Source organism: Diorhabda sublineata, chromosome 1 (assembly GCF_026230105.1).
Source record: "Diorhabda sublineata isolate icDioSubl1.1 chromosome 1, icDioSubl1.1, whole genome shotgun sequence".
NCBI classification, from domain to species: Eukaryota; Metazoa; Arthropoda; class Insecta; order Coleoptera; family Chrysomelidae; genus Diorhabda; species Diorhabda sublineata.
In genome coordinates, this window is record NC_079474.1 from 31,620,453 (window position 1) to 31,648,380 (window position 27,928).

General features: G+C 31.3%; 1 protein-coding gene across 4 annotated transcripts in view; it reads left to right on the forward strand.

Moving 5' to 3' along the window:
• LOC130441433 (glutamine synthetase) overlaps positions 1-27,928 on the forward strand; it is a 50,159-nt gene that overhangs the window by 16,541 nt on the left and 5,690 nt on the right. For 2 of the 4 annotated variants that reach the window (XM_056775147.1, XM_056775131.1), the window contains exons 2-4: positions 12,430-12,616; positions 19,474-19,910; positions 23,595-23,794. In XM_056775147.1, the coding sequence (XP_056631125.1) occupies positions 12,436-12,616; positions 19,474-19,910; positions 23,595-23,794 (818 nt within the window). In that variant the 5' untranslated portion in view covers positions 12,430-12,435. Of the gene's footprint in view, positions 1-445; positions 764-10,980; positions 11,272-12,429; positions 12,617-19,473; positions 19,911-23,594; positions 23,795-27,928 lie in introns of those variants that run through there. The other 2 variants (XM_056775138.1, XM_056775123.1) reach the window with 2 other exon arrangements.

Sequence of the window (27,928 nt, forward strand, 5' to 3'; positions counted from 1 at the left end):
ATCCTTACAGAAGTGCTACTTGCATGGATTATTGACGTGGAGTTTGACATATAACAGCAGCAAAACGGTGGAAACTAATTACATGTTTACCGTATCGAAAGTCGATCTTTCTTTACACAACCCTTGTATATAAACAATCGAAAATTAAAAAAGTGTTGATAGTTTGTTATAAACCATATGGTATTATGAAAAAGTTGTTATAATTCTTGTATGACATAAGTTTAGGAGTTTAAACAACGAACAATCCAAATAATAATTAAATGCAAATATCATGGTAAACATTTCAAATCTATTCCTATAGAACAATTTGATACGTAATTAACATTGGAAAAATAGTTAATTATTTGCAGAACATTACCCGATCACCTTCGCTGCGTAGTGTATGTCAGATATAATTTATCAGTACCTAATAAACGACTACATACGACTTTCCAAAACTCTATATAACAAATCGACAGCCAGCGCGAAAATAAGTAATCTTATCTCGAAACGTTTTATTTGTATTATTTTTCATATAATGCGTGATTGTCTCTTACTAACAATATAATTCAAATAATATTAAAATGGTGTAATTAGTATAAAGTGATGTGGTGGGTATACAAATCGCAACAGTCAATTTGTATATAAATATACAAGGAATTATTACTCCAAACTTATTTCAATTTGAATTGTTTGGTGTATCAGAGAGGTCGGAATACCCGTATCACGAGCGTGAGGATATCAGTGACATCAATATTTGTTGCGACTTTTCAAATATTACTAAGTAAGTTATTTTAAATTTTTTCTCTATTTAATTATAAAGAATAAACTTCATTTAATATTTATTTTTTTTAAATATCAATTTGAAACACGTATTCTACCTTGTATAAAGTAATTTGAAATTACATTCAAATTATAGAATTTTAATAATTTTTACATAATGTTAATGCTAAATTAATTGAATAAAATTAGAATAAAATAATTATTCTACTTGTAATTTTTTCACATTTTATATTTTGTTGTAAAGTTTTGATTCTACTTACGCTAATTCACGTTTTGTAACTTAGTACAAAATTAAAAATTGGATAGAATAAAGAGAGGTTATGTTTAACGATAACATTTTTAATAACTATTTATGGAACATTTAACTATTATTTCATCATATACTTTAACTATTTTTGTCTATGATTCAAAAGTTATGAAATAAAAAAATAATTATCTATGAATACAGCCACTGACAGCATGTTTCTAACAAATAATAATAAGATCAACTAAATAGATAGATGAAGCACTAATAATTTTGATAATATATGATTATTCAAGTAATGATGGCCATTACTCGTGAAAACAATACTATACTTTATCTAAAACTTTCAAAAACACAATATATTTTTGTCATCATGATAATTGTAATAAATAGTGATAGTTATTAAAAGTTATAGGTGGATTTGTTTAGTTTTAGAAACATGAGAGAGAGAGAGAGAAATGCTTTATTGTCAAAAAATTACTACAATTTGTAGACCAAAGCTTGTAAAAACTTCAAAAAAATATAACTAAATAAGGATACAAATAAAATAAAATTTCAATATACAGAATAAAACCACAATGAGTAACAAAATTATAGGTAATATTTAGTATATAAGTCGTATATGAGTCCATAGCAAATATTAATCCAGTATGCATGTGTCCAGAATTAAATATTATTATTAGAATACAAGATATCGATTTGATTTCAATTGTCAAGTGATTGTGCATTTTTTTGCATTGTAAATATTGAGCACTAAACTAATTTTGAACGTGGAGTAAGTAAGTAAAGGTCGTGCTCCTAAGTGGATAGCCGTGCAATGATTTTTCTGAAATTGGAGAACCGTGTCAATGTGTTTGCCTATTGCAGTCACTTTTCATATGGTCACAGTCAACTGGTCCGTGCGGCAGGTTTCCATTTAACCCAAAGTTATTGAAACTCGTACCAAATACTAATGAAATATTTTAAAATGTCATTTTTAATGACTTACTTTGGTCGTGCTACCTCCAGAAATTTAATTCCGGTTTCTTGTTATTCAATATCTTTCTCCAATATTTGCATTAAGTCGACCGGTATAATTATCAGCTATCATTTCATCTAAATCCTATGATGATTTACCCAAAAAAATGATTCATGTTATAGAAACCTGTTTTTACAATATTTTCATCATTGTTAAATTAAATGAATAATAACATAATAGAATAATTTATTTACGTTTAAAATGTGTTATCAAAACGTTATTGAAAACAAATTAAAATAGAAGTATTTATACTCATCAAAGTACTACCCTTGGCATTAATAATCTACTTATACTAAAGTTAAATCCATATCCATGCTACCCCATTTTTTAATTCCGGAAATAGCAGGAAGTAGATGTTAGAGCAGCGAGTAAGGTGGAAACGGAAACAAAGGAAGACTTCTAGTAGCAAAATCTCGTAACGTAACATACCGTCTTATCATATTGGAGAAGAAAGCTGTTGGACTGTTTTCTAGATTTCTTTTTCCGTACACGTTCCATTAACCCTTGTAAAATTAAGAGTTTATAGGTGTTTACCATGGAAATAATTCTTATCACAGTATGCTTTCTATTGAGAACGTTGTTTTGTAGACATAACTTTCACTCCGAGTAACAATTCTGTTGATGCGTTGTTCAAGATCTATGTTTCACGACAGATACTATAGATCCAATCTCTCTAAATCTTTTGAAATAGCACACAGACAGGCCTACCTACTTTCTGACATTGATGTCAGACTTCCTTCATGATTCTTTCAGTTTTCAATTATCATCTGACCAGTTAATACTTTCACTTGTACAACTGTAGTAGATGAAAGCTGGTATACAGCGGATCTTTTCTACAAGCTTTACATGGTGGTAATCCTACTATTGGAAATCTCAGCATTCTCAGCATTATTAAATCAAAGTTCTTCTATATTTAGATTATAATTGTGATACCGTAGAACTATAGGACAAACATATTAGTATTTACAATCTAGATTAAAAATTCATCAATACAATAGAAATATAAAACTGTATTGGAGTCGCGACGTAGATTATCAAGTGACAACAAACTCTGAAAACAGTTTCATCAACCGAAAAAGTGATGGCGACTGTTTTTTGGGACAGTCATCATAAAAAAGCGACAATATTTGAAAAAAGAAAAACTTTTTCATCAGGTGATCTCCTATAGATTTGTTTGACTATCGTGATCTTCTCAGAAAACTCTCATAAATAAGAACTAGAAATCCATCAAGATGTAAACAATTTGAACAAAGTTATAAGTTTAATATAATGTAAATTCCTAAGAATGGCTGACTCTGGCATTTAAACAGGTGCTCTGTATTAGTCTGTTCCTTCCGTAAGCGGTATTTCTTCACCATCTCTGAGGGGTTTGTCTGACCTATAAAGGTTCTGGCCATGTTGTAGCTGTATCACTGAAGACTTGTCTTGTTATTTTTCCCTTCTCATGAAATGTTTATTAAACTGTCGGTAAGGTTCAGGTTCTGACAGGCTATTGATTAACTAGAACCCTAACCTGAAATCCAGCAGTTGCTTTACGGCAAGAATCAGCCTGTCTGTGCAAATCTACACACTATTGCAGTTATTATCTTTTTCAGAAAGTTGGGCCACCAGCTTGGTCTGTATAACAAAATCTTACCTTCCTAGAGATATGAAAACATTCCTACATATAGTTAAAATAGATTTTATTTTTATATTTTTGTGATATAATTATCACAGTTTCCAATGTCAGGTTATGTTTTGACAAAGACCGAAAGTAGGTCAAACTGTTAAAATTATTTTCTATGAAAAATACATTATCAACACAAACATGGAATCAATATCATCCATTAAGGAAAATATTAAATTTATCTATTACTAGGCCTTTAATCAATTTTATCTATTGAAATATGAATTAGAGAAATATTCATTAGAAACGTATTTAGGTTTGTGGTAAGCAATACTCGTCATATTAACTTTGCATTTATTTTTAAAAATTTATATTATAATCACTCCAAATAAAATTCTAACGCGCTGTTTAAGTCAAACATTTCGAAAGCAAACAAACACCTATCAAATATTTAAATAACTTATAATTCATATACTACTATGTTTGTTTCCAAATTATAGAAGTACAGATAGTATAAAAATCACGTGACGCTCATATGATAGCGAATGGGCTACCTGTATAATGTGTAATTCATGTTCGTAATTTTGAATTAATCAAATGCCAATATCAAAATAATTCTGAATAATCTAGAATTTCGAAATATAAAAGATTTCGCGTATAACGATTGTATCTCGAATTCGACCGTTTTATATAACTTTCTTATTGATTTTGTACACTAAATATTAGCATCAATACTTAAATATTTCTTCCAATATTGGGCATATTAAAATTAGTTGATTAGTGAAAGATTCAAATTCAAATTCACTACGCTTACATCCATTTCACAGCTGACATTGCTGAGAGTATCTGATCCTGATGTGGGAATTTGTTAAGGAAAACCTTAAAATGTCGGAGAGGGAAAAACATAGAGGAATAGCTCTGGTCACATGGCTGCAGTGATAACCTTAACACGTGAGGCAGCTAAGTTGACGGGAGATCTTGTGATATTGTCCTCCTGTGAATTCGTGGCTGAAAATAATAATAAAATCAAACAAATTCTCAAAGTTAATGATTACCCAAGAGAGCTGGTCAATAAAATCGATACCTCGAAACGAAAGAAAAAATTCCCTTACATTAGAAGATTGTCTTCGTCCAATAATTGTGTGCTGGCATTCTACCCAATAAACAAAGTTGGCAACTTATTCACACATATCAAAGACAAAACTTCTCAACTCCACCATTTTAATGAGATTTATAAAATAAAATTGTTTAGACTGCAATAAAAGTTACATTGGTATGACTAAACAGTACTTGAAATTCAGAATGTACCAGCATGAATATGATTGTCGAGAACATAATAAGAACAAAAAAAATAAAACAGCTCTAGCTCAATATCATTTCACCTAAAGTCACAACTTTATTTTTGATGCAAAAATATGCCAGAAAACCACTGAATGATATTTTGAATGATTATATGTCGGCAAAATCTGATCGGACTAGTACTTGATGGTAATAATTAGAATAATACCAACAGTTTTTACCGCTCTGTACTGCGACTAGTGTTCTGAAAATTTTCTTGCATGGGTTTTCCGAAATGCTCGCTTCAGCTAAAATAATTTCAGTTCTCTGAAACTTCCGGTTATACCGGAAGTGGACCCAAAACTTCGTTATTTTAAACGGAATGCTATGGTTTTTATTAAATTTCAATATAACTTTATATGAGACATCGTATGCCTAAAGTCCACCATTTTTTAATTACTGAGATCTAATATTTTTAAGATTTAGACAAATAACACTTACAGCTTTCAAAATCTATGAAAACCTTCACAAAAATTTATATAGGATGTTCAGAAAATGGTGCCGAATTTCGATATCTAAGAAAGACTTAATTTTTTCAAATGGCAACCCCCATTATTGTCTTTACCATCGGATTCTACGCTTTGAATTAAGGGAACTTAAATTAACGGTTTTTGTAGAAACAAGAAAATACTGAAATCTCCATGGTTTTTAATTGTCACCTGCCGATGGTGAACAGCGAATAACAAAAGTTAACGTATCCAAAATAAAATTTGCAACGCTTAAACTTCAAGCTGTCTTCATTGTTTGTTTGTTTGTTGCTATGTTAGCTTTTTTTGTCGCTCCAGACAACCGACAATTAAAAACCATGAAGATTTCAGTTTTTTCATGTTTCTACAAAAACTCTTAATTTGAGATATATGAATTTACTAACGAAGCGTAGAATCCAATGGTAAAGAGAAAAATGGGGGTCGACATTTGAAAAAATTAAGTTTTTGAAGCTTTTAGATAGCGAAATTCGGCACCATATTCTGAACAACCTATATAAATTTTTGTCAATGTTTTCACAGATTTTGAAAGCTCTAAGTGTTATTTGTCCAAATCCCAAAAATATTAGACCTGACTCACTTAACTTAGAAATATAATTTTTTTAGTGGAGGGTTGTATGTGTCCAAAAATTTCGAAAATGTGAAATAATTAAAAAATGGTGGACCTTAGGCATACGATGCCTTATATAAAATTATATTGAAATTTCGCGTAGATTCTAAAAATTTAATAAAAACTATAGCATTCCGTTCAAGATAACGAAGTTTGGGTCCACTTCCGGTATAACCGGAAGTTCCAGAAAACTGAAATTATTTTAGCTCAAACGTGCATTTCGGAAAACCCATGCAAGTAAATTTTCAGAACACTAGTCCCAGTACTTTCCCATATACATATCGATTCAGCTCGTCGTAAAGAACCCTGTACTTTTGACTCAAGTCTAATAATTTAAAAAGGTATGTTCGCACTGGTTATTACTTATAAGTGTGTTTATTGGTTTCTAGCTCAACTTTTTCATTGTCCTTCTGTTGTATACAACAATGGTCTTGTTTGTTTATGTTATATAGTTTGTCTTAAATGCAGAGTATGCTATTCATTTATATATACATGTATAGATATTTATATTGTTTACTTGTCTATCTTCGTCAACATTGGAGTTATAACGTATCATATGTTTTCAGCCTTGAGAAAGATGAAATAAAAGATCGAAACGTTGGCATCTTAAAAAACTCTTGGGCAGTTTTATTTTGAGTCTTCAGCCCACACCACCATTCGAAATTATAACTCATTATATATTTCAAGAATTTTGTTTTCAGGGATATTTTTATTCTTTAATAAAGGTTTCGTTATGAGGTCTTTGTGAATTATTTTTGAATTTTCTATAGGGATTGAAATAAAGAGGGTGGTACGTTTCTCAATCATTATCAATATTTCACACTTAAAATAATATAATATTGTTTTATAAGCTGTACTGATAACAATTATTACTAAATAATTACAAAACAATGTTTATCTAAAACATATTATAATTTAATTTGACGTTAATGATCTCTTGACCTCATTGTGTAATCATATCAGTTACATCGTCAATCAGCAGGATTCGTAAGGATTTGTTCACTATTACAAACCTTAAAAACAGAATCAATAATTATTATAACAAATTTCTTTAAATAGATTTTATATCATAATACTTAATAGATTGACAGATGCGGCAATGTTATAAAAAATTAGTAAAATGACACTAGAAGGTGAAGAAAAACAATTCTAATTAAACCCAATCAAAAACGAGACCATATTGCTTGCAATCAAGCTTCTTAATTGATATTCCCCAGCACTAGATAGAAGCCGTAATTTTAAAGAAAAGACTATATTGAAAATAATATCTTTTCCAATTCTTCTTTGTAAGTGGATCAGTTCCAGAACTATTCACAACAGAGACTTCCTATATATCAATTTAAAACTAATAATTGTAGCTTAAATACCAGATTTTTAAGTTTTCTACGACTTCACCTAAAATTTTATTCATCATCAGTTAAATAATAATAAAATAACATTTAAGTATCAGCGTTAAGAAGTTGAAACTTCAATCCAAACGTCATTTACGAGAGATTAAATAACCGACGAAGTACTTAAAGTGAAGATTATGGGGGGCACCGCCTCTAGATACGAAAACTATATGTATCCAATGTATGTAAAAACTATTGAGATATATACAGGGTGTTCAGATGATGCAAAAAATTCTAGAGTGAGTGACGTGAAAATAATGCTGTGACACGAAAAAAATGTCCTCATTCGATCCCACATGGGCGGGAAATCATTGTGGAAAAATTCGCTAACCATTTAGGTTATTATCATCTCTAGGTTTCTGAAATACAAATGCGATACGTGTCTTTAGGATAACTTAACTAGTGAAGCTAAACAACTGGTTTCGATGCCTATTTCTCGCCAAATTGGTAATATATAAATTTAGGATTTGATCTCAAATAATGTTTTCATTCCGAAACACAGAGTGTGCAAAGTTTAAATCAAGTTATACCGCTCAAAGTAGGACAAAATCGAGACCAAAAAGTGAGTTACAAACATATTGGTGAAAGTAATAAAAGCGCGTTGAAAATATATATAAGGTTATGACCATGAAACCTGTAAATATTCTAGCATTCTAAAATTTGTCCCCAAAGTACTTTCTTCTGTTCGTGAGTTCGAGATTTCGTTAACATTAATTACTATTTATGTTATAGAAAATTGAATTCTCTACAACTTTTGTCGAAATAACGTTTTTATACATCAAACAGTTTTTAAGATCAACGCAAAGTATCGATATTTACACCATAAGGAAAGGTCAACCGTTACTATCGTTATATAATATGCCATTTGAAGTCTCTGGACCTTGAAAAAACATACAGTTATGAATAATGTGATTTTTTTATCAATTAGTGCAATACATTTGATAATATATATATATATATATATATATATATATATATATATATATATATATTTATATATATATATATATATATATATATATATATATATATATATTATTATACAAATATATTTCTTTAATAATATCATCAAGTGTGGTGGTTTAACAATCCATCAAAGTAACGTAGGAAATAATAACATAACCTCAAAAATAGCGTTGGATTCTATCGAGTGAATTAATTTACGAAAATACTTCAGATAATACAGTATTTAGGAATTGTAAATGATTATAATAACCCTATGAATTTTAAAATATCGCTTTTGGTTCACCATAACTTAGTTATCTTGATGAAGATCATACTTTAATCCTTGAAGATTTAGAGACAAATATCCTATAAAAATATGAACGATAATCGAAAGATAGTCATCGAGAAAAAAATTCTACTTGTTTTTTTAATAAAATTTTTGTATCATTTGTATAAAAACGTATTTCCAAATAAAAATGTAATTAAAACTTAATTTCTAAGTTTGATCCCTACTTAAAATGTTAGAATATAATTGAAATATACTTCAAGTCTTCAGTTAACAACTTTTTAACGATGGGACCAGGAAAGCGTTCTTCAAGAAATGCATATTCAATTAAGATAATGTACACAGGGTAGGTGACAAGTTGTATCCTTTCTTTGTCTTTTGAGTTTGTTTCGACAAGTAAACTGAATTATACTACACGTAAAGGCAAACAGGACCCCACGAAGACCACCCCATTAAAAATATCTCAAATCAAGCCTTGCAGAGGAAATCAGAACCCTCCAAAAACTCAATTCTTGACCTCACATCTTAACTTATTTTTCTAATGTGGGCAACGTTTCGGCACTGAAAATGAAAGTCATAATAATTATTCGATTGTAAATGTTTAAATCTTCTTAACATTAAGAAGACGATGATGTCTTAAGACATGTGAAATCTCTGTACATGACATTGTTTTCATTACTTAACTTTTGAATTATTTTCCATCTAAACTGTTAGGTTGGTAATAATTTAGTTACAAACATCTAAACAGTATAGAGATCTATAAGGTTTAAGACACCCGAAGATATAACCGAGAAATAATAATCACAATATGTCTATCTAATTAACGATCTTGAGTAAAAATAAAACCAGAATAATAACGTATCCTAATCGAACTTTGTCAAATGAGGTTACGACATCTGTTCACATAGTTGTGTTGCTCTAGATAAATCTAGGGTGAAATGTCTGGGAGTGTATGAATTGTGAAAGTATTTGCCTACTTTATAAAGTAATCCTCCAATCTTGATTTCTGAAAGAAGATAGGATTTGAGGAGATGCTGTAGTTATAACATAACCAGCAAATAAGTAGCACATCTTTAAGCTTGCAGTATTAACCATAAGGTACATACGTAAAATACGAGACGTTGCAATTCATAATTGTGTTTTTGAAAATATAACACAAAGCAAAGTTGATGAATACTGTTTAGTACTTAGTGTTTTATTTTTAAAATCCAAAAGTTGTTTTGAATGTTGCAATAACCAGAATATTGCAGTAACAAGTTGCTGAATATTTTTTTTTTGAGAAATTCATTAAGTTTAATATAAGAAAACTCATTACTACTTCATTAATTATCCTGTAGAAACTATTATAAACATCATTATTATCTATATTGATAATAAATGGAGGCACATCTCCTCTATCAAATCCCACCAATTCTGTATTATTCTTTCAGTGTCTTGTAATATTTTCAGCCAAACATCAGAATTACTTTTTCTAAATGTTTCCAAAACTATTGAATAGACAATGGGTAAGTCTGACGAATTTATGTCTAAATATTTCGACTAAAACTGTTATTCAGAAACTGAACGGGCTCTAGTCATATAGGATCCTTTCTATACTGATAAACCAGTGGGCAAATTCGATCAACTAGCAGGTTGTTTAATTTGTCTATCGTTTTTGGCTGTCTACTATTAATTCTCATTAACTGTATCATTGATAGGTTACTGAGGTTTGCGGTTTTTATACTTTCCGGTATTTCAGCATAAAAATAGCCTATTAGTATCTAACTTTAATGAAAAATATATCCAAGTACGTAAATCGTTGATAACTGCTCAACAATTATTAAACACCTAAAATATATAACAAGTAAATATCATCGAAGAATTAACGCACGAAGAAGTTATAAAATTCAAAAGTTTTTGTCGATCATGTTTTAAATATGAAATTTCCACCAAAAATTCGGGAATTGTAATCTAAATCTTGTTCAGTGTTATCTAATTGAACCCGATTTATAGTTTCCAAAAAGCCCTGAAGTCAACTTCGTATACTTATGGTGGTTTATTCCTGCGACTCACATAATTTTTAAAATAATTGATATTGGTATTGCTTCTAATTTTTGGAAGCTTTATTATTTCTTTATCAATAGATTTTAACTAACCTATTTAAAGCAAATCAGGTCGAATCAAGCATGTTTCAACAGTCATTATTATCTATAACAATCATATAATTGAATGAATTCCACTTACATTTTAATAAATATTTTCACCTGAAAATAGATATGTTTATGAAATTTTAGTTGTTTTTATCTATAATAAACAATCGTCGAATATTCCCTAAGCAACAGGTCTCTCGTGATCGTTTCCTTGTTCTAAAATCGAACACGTTCACTACAAAGATCTTTCTAAAAATAACGACAACATGCTCCCACTACACAACGTCACAATAAACACTTTTTCTTCCAATTTTTCCTGTTACAATTTTTCTCCAGAATCATTATAGAGATTGTATCTAAGAGAGCGATGTTTCTTATATCGTTACGGTATTGTTTTTTGTGAAATTTCTTTGGATTCTGGAAAAACGTTTTTAGTTAGAATTTCATGCATAATTCCGTAAGTTTTTCTTTTCTTTTCGATTGTTTTTTTAGTTTCAAATGCTAAACAAATAATTTCGTATATATTTTCGTAAATAAATCAATATGTTACACAATTTTAATGTAGATAATGGTATTGAGAAATTGCGTTTTAAAAGTGGAAATATCCATTTGATAATTTTTTATCTCGATTAGTACTCAAATGATTAAGCAGATTTTCCTAATGAAAATATTACTAGTGTATGCACTGCATGCCTATTCACGAATTTGTGAAAACAGTAAAAATACGAAATTAAGGTCTGTTTTTATAGCATCAGTATCAGGCAAAAAAAAGTTCAACGGTGCTTTCAACATAAAAAAAGAAGTGAATGGGGTTGGGTTAGGTTGTTAAGGATAACCTGGACCTAGTTTGATTGTGGTTCACTCACCTTTTATAATTTATTTTTAATAATATTCAATCCACAATGAGTTTTTTTACTTTTTCTAATTCTGCTATTTCTTTGAGACTATCTACTGTCTATGAAGTTTCATAGCATTTGAAGTCGTTTTTTTGTCAAGACAGGATACTGGCAAAGACCATGTTCGTTGGACTTTTCTTGTCCGTTACATTCTTTGAAATAGTCTCTCCCCAATTCTGCAGCATTGTGACAATATCCAGTGATCACTTCAATGGCCTTTTGGATTAAATATTTCGTAACATTATTATCTTTTTTTCTCTTTATTGACTCTTGACCAAATCCCGTACAAACACTTATGTTTGATTCGAATACCAAGCTCATCTTCTAATAACTCCATGGACCATATCTATTCGGCATCCTCTACCTTAGTTCTATTTTCTGCTTCAGAGTGCCTTACACCTCCCTGGTAACCAACCAAAGGAGTCAAAAATACAAGAAAGTGCCTCACAATAGCTTATTACAATTTCTGCTACGGCTTCTGTTTCTTCTGTGAAGATTGATATTTACTTGTTCTCTATAATGGATTTCTCTTCCCATTATCTTAAAATCTGTTTCAGTGATTCTACAGTACGTGTTCCTTTATTCCTCTCTCTCTCTTACTTTGCCCATTTCCTGTAAAATAGCTGTATGTCTATGATTCTTTGTGTCTTTAGAAGCTACACATTTTATAATATTTATATAATTATATTGTAGTATTTGTATGTGTATTTTTGTTACAGTTGAAAATGGCAAAAATGTTAGAATCTAGTCCCAACGCAGCTCTAGATAAAACTCTTATTCAGCATTATTTAACTCTACCCACTCCAGATGGAAAATGTCAAGCTACGTATATTTGGATTGACGGTTCTGGTGAAAATGTTAGATGTAAAACTAGGACATTGGATTTTGTTCCATCAGATCCTAAAGGTAAGAACTATTTCCACTCAATTTATTTAAAAATGATAGTTTTATATTTATTCTTATAGCCGAAATCTTTACATGGAAGCAAGTTCCATCACCTTCACACCATCTTAAAAGGAATCAGTGTATAAACTATCAATATCAGTTTTATATTTCCATTTTTTTCTATCAGAAGGACTTGTTTTTCATTTTTGATTCCCAGTTTCAGTTCTACTGTAGACTACTTTTGATTTTTTTCGCATATATATATATAGAATATAAGTCTCCAATCTTCTGGATGTTGGTCTGTGTTTCCTTTTAAATGAACGTACGTATGGTCTACAAAAAGGAAATGATTGTGCCAGTGGATTTATCGTATCCGAAAATATTTTTAGTTCGAAATCGTTGTCACAAAATAGTGAATTGAATACTTATTCCGATTGACGGTTCTGGTGAAAATGTTAGATGTAAAACTAGGACATTGGATTTCGTTCTATCAGATGAGAATCATCTCCACTCAATTCATTTAAACATGATAGTTTTATATTGATTCTTATAACCGAAATCTTCAAATGGAAGCAAGTTTTATCACCATCACACCTTCTAAGAAAGAATCAGTGTTGATACTACAAAAGCTCTAATGGGAACTATTAGAGTGACGAACTGAAAATTATTATTCGTTCTCGAGCTGATTCTTTTAGTACAAAATTATTTTGTATCTATCGTTGTTTTAAGGAATCTGCGTATTTTTCTGTGCGTATTCAAAAACAAAGTAAAGCATTGTTACATCTACTTAAGGTAAACACAATATCCCCGATGAATTTTAAAATAAAATAAACACTGAACGTAAATAAAGCAAGATTACATGAAAAATATTTAATATTGTGTATTAAATATGTTATACGTATCTTTATAGAAGAACATAGAAGCTTCTCTGTCAGTATTTCAGTTCACTGTTAAAAGGTTCTTCGTATAACATTCTAAAACCGTATTTGACTTAATTTCTGTGTACGATACGAAAACGAACAAACTCAACTGTACTCAAAAGATCGGAAATACCATAAGGTAGTTACGCATAACAACCTGACGTTGACAACGTTGACTGATGATAAAGCTGTATTATTTGTACATAAAGATCCCCAGCAATTGAAAAATTGGCTACAAATTGGCATATTAAAGAGCACATAACATTTACTGTTAGTTTCACGGACTACCATCTCAAGTCAGTAAGCAAATTCTTACCGCTGAATGTGTGTACCTGTACCTGCAGGTATAAATTTGGACAAAACCTTAACATGAATAACTCTTATATATTGTAAACCGAAGCAACTAGGTTTGATATCCCAAAAATTGTCTTATTGGTAAGTCAAAAGTATTGAAAAAACCGACATATCTTCAAACCATTCTGAATATACCGTCTGCAACTACGTCTAGGTAATACCTACCTCGGGCTTTAAGTTCTAGGTCTAAAGTGCTATTTGTGACATGCTATTATACCCCGTGGTTTGTTACAAATGAAGTATTTGCAGTGATATGAGAATGCTCACGGTTAGTGAGGTAATTTTTGAATACAGTTGAATCCAATAATTATGCACAGTTTCATCAACTTTCCTTTTTCAATCAATGAAATGATAAGAGGAGCGTATTTCTGTCTGACGTAAAAATTTGGCTGCCCGAACTGAGTTTCACTTTCTTTTCTGTAACTAAGTTGAATTAAATATTCACAAACAGTGGCAGTGATCCAATTTTTAAAAGTACCGATATCAGATTGATGAAATTAATTACCTTGGCCTATTTTTATCAATGACTAACTACTTTTCAACTAAATTCACTCCTATTTTTCTATAGTACGGAACCAAAATTAACTGAAACAATCAATTTTTTCTAAACGTTTCATACCAAACTCGAACATTCTAAATATTTTCTTATTTAGCGATGTCAATCACATCTCGAAATTTCTAAAACATTTCATTTAATATAAACAAAGATAAGATTAGACTGCCTTGAACGATTTGTACAGCAATAAGTTTCCATAAATCTAACTAACCAAATAAGTTGTAAACGATATACCGTCGAAAATTAACACAAGATACATTCTTTGAAACACATTGTTAAATTACAGAATTCACTTCAATCATTCATGAAATGAGAACTGTTAGGAGTGGGAGGCATCCTGGAGACCTCTCATATTGAAATCTTATTGGGATTGGCTATTGAGGAATTTTTATAAGTTTGGAGTAAAGTAAGCGGTTGAAGTAGATTCGTCAGAACTAAAATGAGCTTTTTTCCTCGAAATTTTTTCATATTCAATTTTTCATGACTTTATGAGGCTTTATAAGATCGGTTAGAAGATCAGCACTGGAAGTGTGACTTTTACTGAAGAACTTGAAGAGTATGATTAGAAATTAATTACGAATAAGTTCAGAAATGTATAGGTGTGGAGAAGAATGATCATATTTTCAAGCCATTTCTTTCTGGTCCAGGAGTATAACGAAGTGAGTTTCTTGATAATGGTACCAATATACTGATTCCGAGAGCTAAAGCCTCCGAAGTTCGAATCTTAAGGACTATAGAGGAAATTAAAGACGCATAGTCAGACGTGGGAGTACGAATAAGTTGAGCACATAGAAGATTGAAATAGGTTGCGATTTATGCGTAAAATTAGAGTTTTCTTTATGTCTAAGCTAATTAAAGTAACGCTTTGCATCTGCTTGTTGTTCATCAATCTAGTGAATTATTTGAAGCTTCTCGATAAGAGTACCAGGTTTCTACTGATGTTTATTTTCAAATTTGTTCTGAATTTTAATTTTGTTTGTGTTTCCAAATTGTGAGATGAGGGGACGGAAAATCCATACAAGCTGTTTGTTTTTATTTAATAATTCGCACTTTATAAAACAACAACAATTTTGTCTCTAAATATTTAAAAGTTGTCGACGTAGATGTAGAAGTAGTTTCCAGGCTCTACGAGGCTCCATCACTATCACAGAAAACGAAAGGGGATTTTTTTATGCATTTGAAGAAGCTCACAAGAGATTGATTAAGAGTAAGAAACTAGAAGATGATTCGCGAGCGAGAAGTGTTGTTACAAGGACGTGACCATACCTTCTTCATAATATGCGACCAATTGTTGAGCGAGTTCTCAATAAACAAAATATTCAATTCTACAAATGTTCCATAACATCTTTTGCAAAATGAGCAATGCCATATCTATCTAAAACATAAAATTCCCTTTAGGATCCTATTTCTTTGTGAACTGCATTAATCTAGATTTAACACTTTCTTTTTCATATATATTGAAGGTTATAGAATTTCCAGAAGGACAAGTTTATGCTGAAGAACGACCACGAGGAGAAATCGCTAACCATACTAACACTTTCAAGTTAAACTTTTTGTGTCTTTCAAAATACACTTCTAAATTCACCTCCTCGCCTTTCTGACAGTACTAAGTCAAAAGTGAAAAATATCTCGTCGTCGTTGATGATTTTCAAACCTTTAGGGGGCGAATACTCTGAGACTAACTAACTAAATTTCGATTTTTGTTGCTTTTCAGAATATTTGGATTCCGATTTTCTTGATATTTGAATTATATTTCGTTGCTTTAGGATGTGGATTATCGATTTCGAATTTTCTTCACAATTTTCGCACACCGAATCCCAGTGTCTCGTGAGCCGCTTTAACCAAAGTTTCTCTCTTCTTTTTTAGCATTTTTTTGTTTTTCTTTCAATCAAAATGCGTTCGTTTTCATTAAGATTTTCTATACTTGAAAATAAAGTTTTATATAAGTATAATGTTTATACTTGGGACATGTAAAATGTACGGATTTTTTGTCACCACACCTTTAGTAGCTCAGTTTCGAATGTATCTGATTTTTTCTTATTGTGAGTACCATTACATTATTTCCATTTAACGTAATAATAATATTACTAAAATAGTACTTTTCAATAATTTCATCAATTATACTCATTATAAACATAAATATAAACTGCACGCAATATTTTTTTTCAATCTAACTGATATAAATGCTGCGTAAAAAATCACTTATTGTCATGCAATGCCACAGGCCATTTCTACAATTTTTTAAATAATTTCATGTTTCTGTTATGATTTAAACCATAATAATATGCTATTAATTGGTTAAATCACAAATTATACGTATAAATATAGCTTTTTGTCAAGTCTGATACTATATTAGTTTCACGCAATTATAAGTAATAACTATGGTATTTCAACACTATTTTTAGTATCTTGTATATTTCTTGAGCTAATTTTGTTTTTATTTCATAATGCCCAAGGACGATTCTGTCTCAAATAATGACACATATCCAATCAAACGTTTTCATACCTGCATCGATATTTTTCACACTGGCGCCGGAATTATATAACACTTGAGCTCCCCAGATTGTGAGGCATGAAAACCAAGACGAAACTTTAATCATGTAACGTTCGTGGAGGCGTCAAGATCATTTCTTTCTGCATTAGGCCAACGTTGAGATGTCTAGACGTAAAAAGATATTGCGTTGTGTGCTTTGACGTGATGACATCTATCAATTCTGTAGAAGAGTCCTTGTAAAAAGATATGATGGGTTACAACTCTTCATAGACCAATGTGTGATCGGCAAGATGAACGATGAGAACCGACAATGGTCGGTTAACCCTCAACACTCGTGAAGTTTTAGTAGCCATGAGTCACTTCCACGGAAAGCGTCGCGTTTTTTGTGTTCGCACGTTTTACGAGAACGGTCGTTCATACGTTTTGACATGGCGACTATATCGTTCAGAATATGGATTAAGACACATTAATAGAGCTCCGGGTGCAAATTTAATTAAAATATGGGTTGAGCGTTTTGAAGAGATCGTTTAAACCACCAGCAAAAGGTCGTCCAAGAACGTCTAGGACCACAGACAATATTGATAGGGTGAAGGAGTCTACTCGGCAGCGATCGGCGGCTTTAAACTTGTCGCAATGAAGTTTACTGTGAATTTTGAAGTCGGATCTCAAACTGCATCCTTATAAGCTCCAGTTAATACAGGAATTTTCCATTTCTGCATACATTCTTTTTTCAGATGATGCTAATTTTCATTTAAATGGGTTCGTAAACAGACAAAATTGGACCGAAAAAAATCCAAAAATGAAATACTAGAAACCACTGCATAGTCCGAAGGTATGGGCAGCAATCTCGAGGAAAGGAATCATTGGCCCTTTCTTTTTTGAAGATTCACGAGGACGTAACACCGACCGCTATGTTGTGATAGTGATATTTGACTCCAGAACTTGCGAGATCAAAAATAGCGGATACGAGAACTTGGTTCCAACAAGACGGAGTGACCTGTCATACATCAAATGATTCTGTGAGACAGATGCTTCCTGTGAGACTAATTTCCAAAAGAGGTAGCCCCCACGTAGCCCTGACTTGACGCCTCTTGATTTTTTTGTTGGGACACCTCAAACATAAAGTCTACATGAACGATCCGAGGGACATCAGTCAGTTAAAGGAAAATAGCAGCCAGGAAATAATGGCAGCAATTACTCCAAATTTATTGAAAAGAGTTTTCACAAATCTGCGTCGCCGTCTTCGAGAGGACCGTCATTTAGATGATGTTATTTTTAAAAAATAAACTTACCTAATCATCATATCTTTTAATTCGACAATAACTTATGTATTTATTTGTACCTTATCTATTTATTTATTGCGCCACCCTGTACTTAGGACGAATGCTGTTGGCACCAAAATTGCCCTAAATGTGTGGCATTCAAACTTTTACCGAGTGTGGTATACTATTTATTTTTATTCGTAAAGTAACTTATTTTTGGTAATGCGGTATAGTCAAAAATTTATTTTTATTTAGTTTTTCCTTTCTTGGACTTTGATTTTAGGTTTCTTCTGTTTGAAAATTAGCTTTTCAGAAATGTAAAAAAATTCACGATTCGAGCTATTTCGAACTTTATAAACATATATTTTGATAAAGACCGAGATAGGACATGGTTTTCATTGTAATATCAAGTTCTTGTCAAAGTTACAGTTATTGAAAAGTTTGAATCAATTATTATATTGTAATTTTCCCCACAAAAAAAATAATACATTCCAGTTATACTTAAAATTACTAATTTCGTTGATGAGAAATAGTGTTCTAATTAATTAACGTCCATTAAATTCTCACAACCGTTCATTGTCAATTTCATGGTCTCGGAATCTTGGTAAACATCCAACTTGGCAGGTTTTCTTGATACATTGAAAACAATGGACATAGTCACTCGCCGCCGTGTGTATATGTGTCAACATTCATCGTATGTTCACGTGACCTTGATTTACGAGTTGATTCTCTGTTGTTTTTCGGAAAATATTAGCAACTTGGTTCGTTTGGAAAATTATATTCATAGAAATAACTCGTTTATTAGCTATTTCACGAATTGGAATATAAATAAATTAAACTGAAACGACTTGTTATTTAAAATTTTATTATACATACATGTTATTACCAAATAGCTAAGACTTTTCAATTTTTTATTCCACTGGATTGGAAGAATTGGATTAGGTATAAGTAATTATTTTTATACTTTACGAGATATTTATGCCTTTTGAAGGGTCAATTCTTTTGGAGCTTATACTTCCGTTACTTCTTCAATTCTCTTGTGCCTTTTTAGTTCTGATTGTTTGATTCGAGTCACGTGTTTCTTGATTGAAATAGTGAGCCAATATAATTTCAAATTTGGTTGTAGTCGTCCATAAAATGATACAAGTAATTTGAAAAAAACTTCATTTTCAGTAACACCTAAAAATTTTCAAACAACATAACGACAATACCATTTCAATCCACCACCAACTGTTACTATCAAAAATGGTTACTTTCAGCTTAATAAAGTCCTATTTGATTTTGGTTTTCAGAATTACCAATATGGAACTTTGACGGAAGTTCAACGAATCAAGCAGAAGGATCTAATTCAGATGTTTACCTTCATCCTGTAGCCATTTACAAAGATCCTTTCTTAAGAGGAAACAATAAACTAATCCTATGTGATACTTATCAATACAACAAACAACCAACATCAACGAATCGCCGGATAACTTGTTTGCAAGCGATGGAAGCCGCAAAAGATCAGAAACCTTGGTTCGGTATTGAACAAGAATACACGCTGTTGGATATGGACTTGAGACCTCTCGGTTGGCCCAAGAACGGTTTTCCTGGGCCTCAAGGACCTTATTACTGTGGTGTTGGTGCTAACAAAGTTTATGCTCGTGATATTGTTGAAGCGCATTACAGGTGTTGTCTTTATGCTGGGATTAATATATCAGGAACCAACGCAGAGGTTATGCCAGCCCAAGTAAGTTGAAATTTTTATCTATGTAAGTAAATATGAAAGATATAACTGATTTGTTTTGATCAACTTAGTGAATCATATTCTAACTATCAGAATACTAGTAAAATAGTGAGGTATGATCTAAACTGTATTATTTAAATACACAGGGAACTTTTCTAGTTTTCCTTTACCAAAAATCCATCTTGAAACACAAACAAACGCCGTTTATCTTCTTTGGCTATCATATTAACTAACATTGCTTTAATTGCTGTTGCGCGGAATGACTGTGTTGTTGACTTCTTGAACCATTGAGTTTTGTCTTTGATCTCAACAACTTCGATGTTTGGAACTGTATCAAAACAACTTTCCTCAAAATAAGGCTATGAACCCATATTACAAACGCTTCCAAACGTTTGAGCAGATTTCCCCTGAGCCATATAAAACCACTGGAATGACATACAATCTCATTCACAGATCAATGTTAAGATGATGGCTACTACTTGCTTTAGTTTTGGCTATTCTTGCTCGGATCTTCACGCAAGTACGTTAATATTTCTACTTGATCTATTCATATGTTATTAAACTTGATTTCTTCTTCTAGTACATTTTGTTATTATGTTTTGACGATATATCTAGCTGTCTTTGTGTTAAGTTTCAATCCGTAAGTCTGGCAGATTATAACAAGGCAGTCTATGAGCCTCTATAATTCCTCAAACGAGTTGACTATAAAAAGAGTATCATCAGCATAAGATATATTATTGACAATATTTCCATGAACCAAGACACTTTCATCCATCAACGCTCTCTAAAATAAAATACAAATTAAAAAGCATTGAATATAGAATGCTCCCTCAGGCGAACTTCTTTAGGTGACTTTTCACAATGTCTAGGATCTTATTATGTCTTCAAAATCGACAGGACGTATATAAACGTCGAGGTTTATGTCTCTAAATCTTTGAACCAGCACTTGAACCGTAAACAACGCGTCTCACGTACCCAATCTATTTCGAAAATCAAATTGATTGGTTTTTTATACTCTGTTTTATAATATTTTTCAAAAATATTTTTAACACTTGGTCATAAGGTTTACCTAACCTTATGCTTTGTCGGAATGACCACAAAGGTTTTCTTGAACTAATCCGGTGGAATATTGCCAGTTTCATATTATCAAACAAGTTCGTTTGTATTTTCATACAATTTTTACTGAGCAGATGAGTGTTTCTGAGTGTACTCCATCTACTCCTGCTGCATTTTAGTTTTTTGTGTAAGTACTCAATCTGGGCACTTCGCCTTCGGTGATATTAGGACTAGTCGTTTTACCTCTAGGCGACTAGGCCTAGAGTCGACTTAGGCGTCGTTAAAGATGCGTTCTTAGCAATGCCGGGTGGACGATTGTTCCGCTCAATACGGGTGTCATGAAACAGTGTAGAAGGTAGAGTTACGTAGAAATATTGGTTTCTTATAAAATGTGCTACAAGGTATATTAGAGAGTATAAGGCTAATAGCGTGCTATTAGGAAATTAAGATAGTTATATAAAAAGGAAATGTGGAATTCCTAAAAAAAGAATTCCCTGGGTCAGGTGTTGGTCAGTCGGGTGGCAAAGAAATATAATTTTATTGAGATAGTTGTTCAGGGAAACAATCGTACTTTGTAGAGTCATTTTCCTCTTCTTGTGTGAAGTAGAGGTGTATTTCAATTCAATTTTTAATAGCGTTGTTAACATGTAACAATTGATGGTTGACTTGGGTTATCATATTAAATTATTTCTCACTTTAATATCGGATATCTCTCACTGCGTGGGGAATTCTTCGATCTGAACGTTTGGAAGCGATTAAAAGATTTTATAGCGTCCGTAGAAAAAAATTTATTTACGAAACTATTTGAGCGCCATTGTTGATATAATATATAAATAAAACGACAAAAAAATCGAAAAACGATAGTGATTTATAGCGGTCAGTTATCAGTTGACGGAATTGAAAATACCTATAAAATAAAAAACCAATCACTTCTAGATGTATAAGAAGTTAGTTACATCATACAAAATTGAATGAATGAAATTGAAATAATGAAATATTATGATATGGGTTCGTTGTTTCTGGAAGATGAATAAAAAACGTGTTTGTTTCATGTAGATGCTTAAGGTCGGGTATAATTAATTCTATAGTTGATATCAATTGTTTACAATGTTTTATCGTATATACGCATACATATGACCGTTGACCTTAAAAAAATATGTTTATTATCTCTATGGTAAAGCAGTTGTTCCAAATATTTTAACACAGCCATGGTTTTTTTACGATCTGAATACGTTGTAGAAAGTGAGTCACTTGAAAACAAACATTTATTTCACGTGTAACTCCTACGCAGTTTTAGTTTTTTTTGTGTATAAACATATTATTTATGTGTTTTGCTTTGAATATAAAATCTCATTGATATTCCGATATATTCAGGGACGGAATTAGTAGTGTTTCAAAATTTGAAAATTCCCTCATTTCCAGAAACGTATTTGATAAATTTCTATCAGTAAAGTAGAGTATGTCGACTGATTTTATTAGAAATGTATAGCTAAGAACTTATTTTTAAATGTGACGTATCATTTTGAAAAATCAATAAAAAGTTTTTTTCGCCAACATTTATTAAAAATTTTTACTTTACCGAAATTCTTTTACTACCACGACGCTAAAACGCACTGTTAAACACACGTTTCGAGACTCAAAGTAGCATCTTGCGAGACAAAAATATACTGAAACTTGAACAATATACAGGGTGGATTTTAGGAATGATCTTATGTATATCAAAGTCTCTACGAGATAAAAACTCTTTATATGATTTGATCATTTAGTAAATAGTAAGTAAATTCACTATTTTCTTGATGTTTCTATATGATTTCGCCAAGGATTAGAAAAAAATCTAAATAAGCATTGGCTTTGTCACGCAGCTATGATACACCCTCTAGATATCAACATATCCATAGTTCTATTATGGGCGGTCAGGAACTATTGCGAACACAAGCCTTCTAATAGACCTGTCATGACCTACTTGAAACTACCAAAGGCCGATATTCTTGGAAAAGCCAATCGGGCACTTTGATTCAAGCATTTTAACGTCACTAGGCAAAGTGTTTGAACCTTGCAAATGTTAGTACTGGACACTTACCCATGACGTGGTCTGCAGTTTCTTCCCCCTTCCTACATTCTGGATCGTTCTTGATGCTTATAGTGTGGAGATGGCATCTTAGGTGACTTTGTCCTGTTGAAAGACTAGTAACCAGTCAAATTCGCGTCTGTTTAAGTGGAGCAGATGTATGATAAGAAAGGCAGAAGATATATCAATGTGCATTTTTGATTGTCTCATATCAGATGCTTCCATCCACCTCGCTTTTAAAGAATTATTGCTTATTCCAATCTTACGAGTGAATCAGCTTGGTAGGAGTCATAATAGGGTACAAAAATGATAAAATGTGAAATTTTTTTCAATTATACATTTTATAAAATTTTAAATATTTGGAATAACTGAAATGGCTGGACTTGTATAAATTATATTTTAAGCGTACCATTAGTTTTACAAGATGTGTAAAGAATATTTTCTGCTATTTTTTTGCTTGGACGTTCAACTAGAATCTCAGCTATAGATTTCTGAGTGTATAATATCAAAATGTACAACTTTTCTTTATATTTATAAAAACGTTCTACTCTTTGTCGTTTCAGTGGGAATACCAAGTAGGTCCATGCGAAGGAATTTCCATTGGAGACCAACTCTGGGTATCTAGATATATTTTGCACAGAGTAGCAGAAGATTATGGTGTTATTGTAACCTTCGATCCCAAACCAATGGAAGGTGATTGGAACGGAGCCGGGGCACATACCAATTTCTCCACCAAAGCTATGAGAGAAGAAAATGGCATTGTGTAAGTTAAACAACTTTACTAAATATTTACCCAGGTATTTCGAAACTTATTTAGGCTTGAAACCTTTTTTATGAATTGAACTCTCCCTTGACACAAATTACTCGGAAAGTCTCAACTCAAGTTTTTCTTGTGGCGATTAAAAGCTTTACTGCAGATGAAATCAATGAACTTGACATAATATTCTTTCCTGCTCAAATTTTCTTTAGAAGATAAAATCACTCATAAAGGTTTATGTTATTGACTGAAATTATCATCCTACAAGTTGCAAATAAACATTGTTTTACATACATACTAAGTATAAATATTTATTTTACGATTAATCATATTTTCTTTCCAATTCGTATTTTTTGTAAAAACTCCAAATGATTGCGTTGTTCAAACTGCAGTCTCAATAACCTATACTCCTTAGTTAACTGTTAATGTTCTTATTGAACTTAAATCAGTCACATTATAATCTTCTGATGTTTCAAATCTTGTCCAAATTCAAATCTCACGTTGCGGTAACCTTTTGGTGATCCCCAGAATAATTTGATACATATAAGAGGGTAATTAACTACCGAATAAATCAACGACTTTATTCATACCAAATTCCATAACATTTACAAGACGCTGTGGGTAACAGTTGTCACTGAAAAATTAAAACTTATTGCCTATGCACATTATATTAGATCATTCTTCTTTATTATATAATTTCTTATCTTTGGGACTATATTTAGTAATCTCAAGGACTAAATTCGTATAGTTCTTCCAATATCAATTACAGAAGACAATTATGCGAGAAATATTTCATAAATACGTACAGCATTGATACCAAATAATGTTTACTCCCCGTATATAATTCGGTAAACATCTAAAAAACCGTCAGTCCACGTGGACTTGATCAAAATTCATCATCTCGACTGTTTACCAATGAAAACATCGGATCGTAAACATAAATGCATTTCTATTGGCTGTCGGAAGGCGTATGTACACAATTTCTTCGAAATATTCCTGCGATAAGCTATGGCGTGGTATCGGGATATTTATTTAATTCATAAATTTCTTTAAATAAATGAAAATATGGAATTCTTTAGACCATGGCCGAATGAAGACAATGAAATTGAACAGTGAGAATAAAGAATTTAATAATAAATATTTAGATATACAAACACAGCAAGTTATTTTAAAAATATTCGAATGTTTAAAAAAGGAAAATATTCAGCAATGTGAAAAATGGTTTAATGAACAGCTTTTACCTAACATTTTATCAACATTCCACTTCACCAAAAATTACATCGTTCTGTTTATTATTATCAATGTGCTTGACATTTTTTGTGTTATAATAATCTTGACATTAGATAGAAAAAAAAAGATATCATTTCTAATAAACGTGATTTTAGTATTCTTTCCTTATTTATCAAAGCTTTGTTCCCTTATCAAATAATGTTATAATAATATTTAATTTAGAACAAGGCGTTAAATGTAAATAAGTAATTGTTGTCTTTAATCATTCATATAAAATGAAGTGCGTAATTACAAGATAATATTAAATTCACATTGATTACTCGAATTATATATTTAACTATCGAAAATTCGTTTTTAAAAACTTTATTAATACAAAAAAAAAACACAATTTACAATTTTATAAGTGAATGAACTTAATTAATTTCACGATTGAATCAACTAACATTCATTGATTGAACTGGATTCATTTTTGAATTAACAACATTCATTGAACAAACCTATTTTTTATATTAAAATAAATGCTGACACATGTTTACAAAATATGATCTCCCTATAAATTTTTAGAATAATCTAGAGTTTTCTTCAGGCAACTCCTCCATCGCTAAGAATGAAAAATAACGGAGGTATTTCTCAAATCATGTTCCCTGGCTCCTCTTCTTTCTTCAAATTCATATTCTTCTTTTCTACAATTTTCCGATTTCTTAAACGTCTTCAGCGATCTGAAGTTCATGTCTCTCACACTATGAGTAAAATTCGCGACCACACGAATCCTATTCAGACTGCGCCAATTATATATTTAACTTTCGAAAATTCGTTTTTAAAAACTTTATCAATACAAATAAAACACAATTTACAATTTTATAAGCGAATGAACCTAATTAATTTCACGATTGAATTAACTAACATTCATTTTTGAATTAACAAAATTCGTTGAAGGTGTTTACAACAATCCTATTTTTATATTAAAATAAATGCTGACACATGTTTACAAAATATGATCTCTTTGCGTATTAATTTTTTTTCACGTAACTGGTTTTTTAGTTCTTCTAAAAAAATCACAGCTTTTTAGAATGCGTCACTAAACAGATTGTCCCATCTATAATGATGACATGTAAAAATATTTTCTGACGTTCTGTACAGATTAGGAGAATTGTTATTATTGATCTGTTAACCTCATGATTAAATGAAAAAAAATTGATATGCGTGAAAAAATAGTTGTACATTAGTGCCCATAACAATGATTTTTAACTTTACCCGATTGCAGATTTTTTCTAATATATGACCAAGTTTCCTTTGTATTTCTGTATCCATATGTTCCAAATTAATCGTCATCCATTATTTAAAAATGATTCTCAATACCAATTGCACCAAGATTTTCTTCAAAAGTTTCAATTGCTTGTACATAATATTTACTTTTTTTTATTACAAAATTCGCATCAACCGTATACTGGTTATTAGCGATTCAGGAAAAGTGTTTTATCTATAAATATTTGTTAAATTAAGTTTATGATCGAGATCTGTTTAAGGTAATTTTCAAGTAATATTGTATTTAGGTCCTAAAATTTCACGTATTGTGGTAGATTTGATGATGATCTTTCTGAATTAAGAGATGGACATTTTGCGATTATGTCTTTTATAGTCAATTTGCAATTGCTGTTGCTACATTTTGGTGCAGGTTTCGCATCAAATAAGTAGCTATGGGTCAGTGGCGTATGGCCTAGACCAGGGACGGGGAAACTTTTTTCTTCGCGTGCCAATTTTTGCTAACGAAATATATGGCGGGCCAAGTTGAGGCATTACATTATTTACTAAAATAGAAATATTGTTTTAATTTTTCTGAAACACTAATTTACTGTGCAATATTAAAAAATAACATTTTCAATTACAATTAATTGAACTCAAATTAGCTGTGAAGTAAAAGGTTGAGGAGCACTACTCTTTGTGGGAACATGTGACATGTGGAACTGTTTTTGTTTCTGCGTGACATCATCATAAGCTGAATTGTTAACAATGAAAAAAGGAGGTCATCCGAAAGCCTATTGCGAAGACAATTTTTTCTTAGTTTCATTATTGAAAACGTTTGTCCGCACAAATAGCTTGTATCAAACATAGCCATTATTTTCTGGACGTAGGCTACTATATTTAGGTTCTGATAATAAGAAAGCTGTACTTGATTTTTGTTTGATGGTCGCGGGCCGCATTTCAACGATTTGCTGGCCGGAGACGGCCCACGGGCCGTAGTTTCCCCATCCCTGGCCTAGACGAAGACGTGTAAGAAGAACTTCATCTCTGCGATTTTTCGGTAGTACTGACCATGGTTTCACTTCACGAAGTTGGACGTTGACCATTTGTTCTCTCATTCATTGAGCACCTTACGCTCCTTGCTTCTCATCCTTATTAAAACAATTGTCGATATAAACTTCTATCTATAATAAACAAAAATATGCATCTGAGAAGAGAAAGAATCTTTATTGGCGATAAAACTTTTTGTATGTAAAAAATCGATTTTACGTTCATTTCCAAACCGCACATTTTATTTTTAATCAATACGTTAACAGCGTAGCCTGTCTAGAAATAAATATTTTTTCTCTCTATATAATGTCGTTAGTCATACGGATGATGCTACGATAACTGCTAAAGGGGACAACGTTATATGTATTATAAAAATATTAGGTTTTATATTAGGTAATTGGACATTTTCCCTAATTACTGCACCATATAATGCGTTATTGAGTAGAATATAAAACATTTTCCATTGTCTACCTCAATAAAAACAGCATCATAATTATTTATTAAAATACCTTGATAAAACGAGCGACAGGAATAATTATCAGCCCGAATAAGGATGTTAATATTAAATTGAGGCAATTTTTAATTGCCTTAATTCTTTGGTATGTTCACCTATCGTTT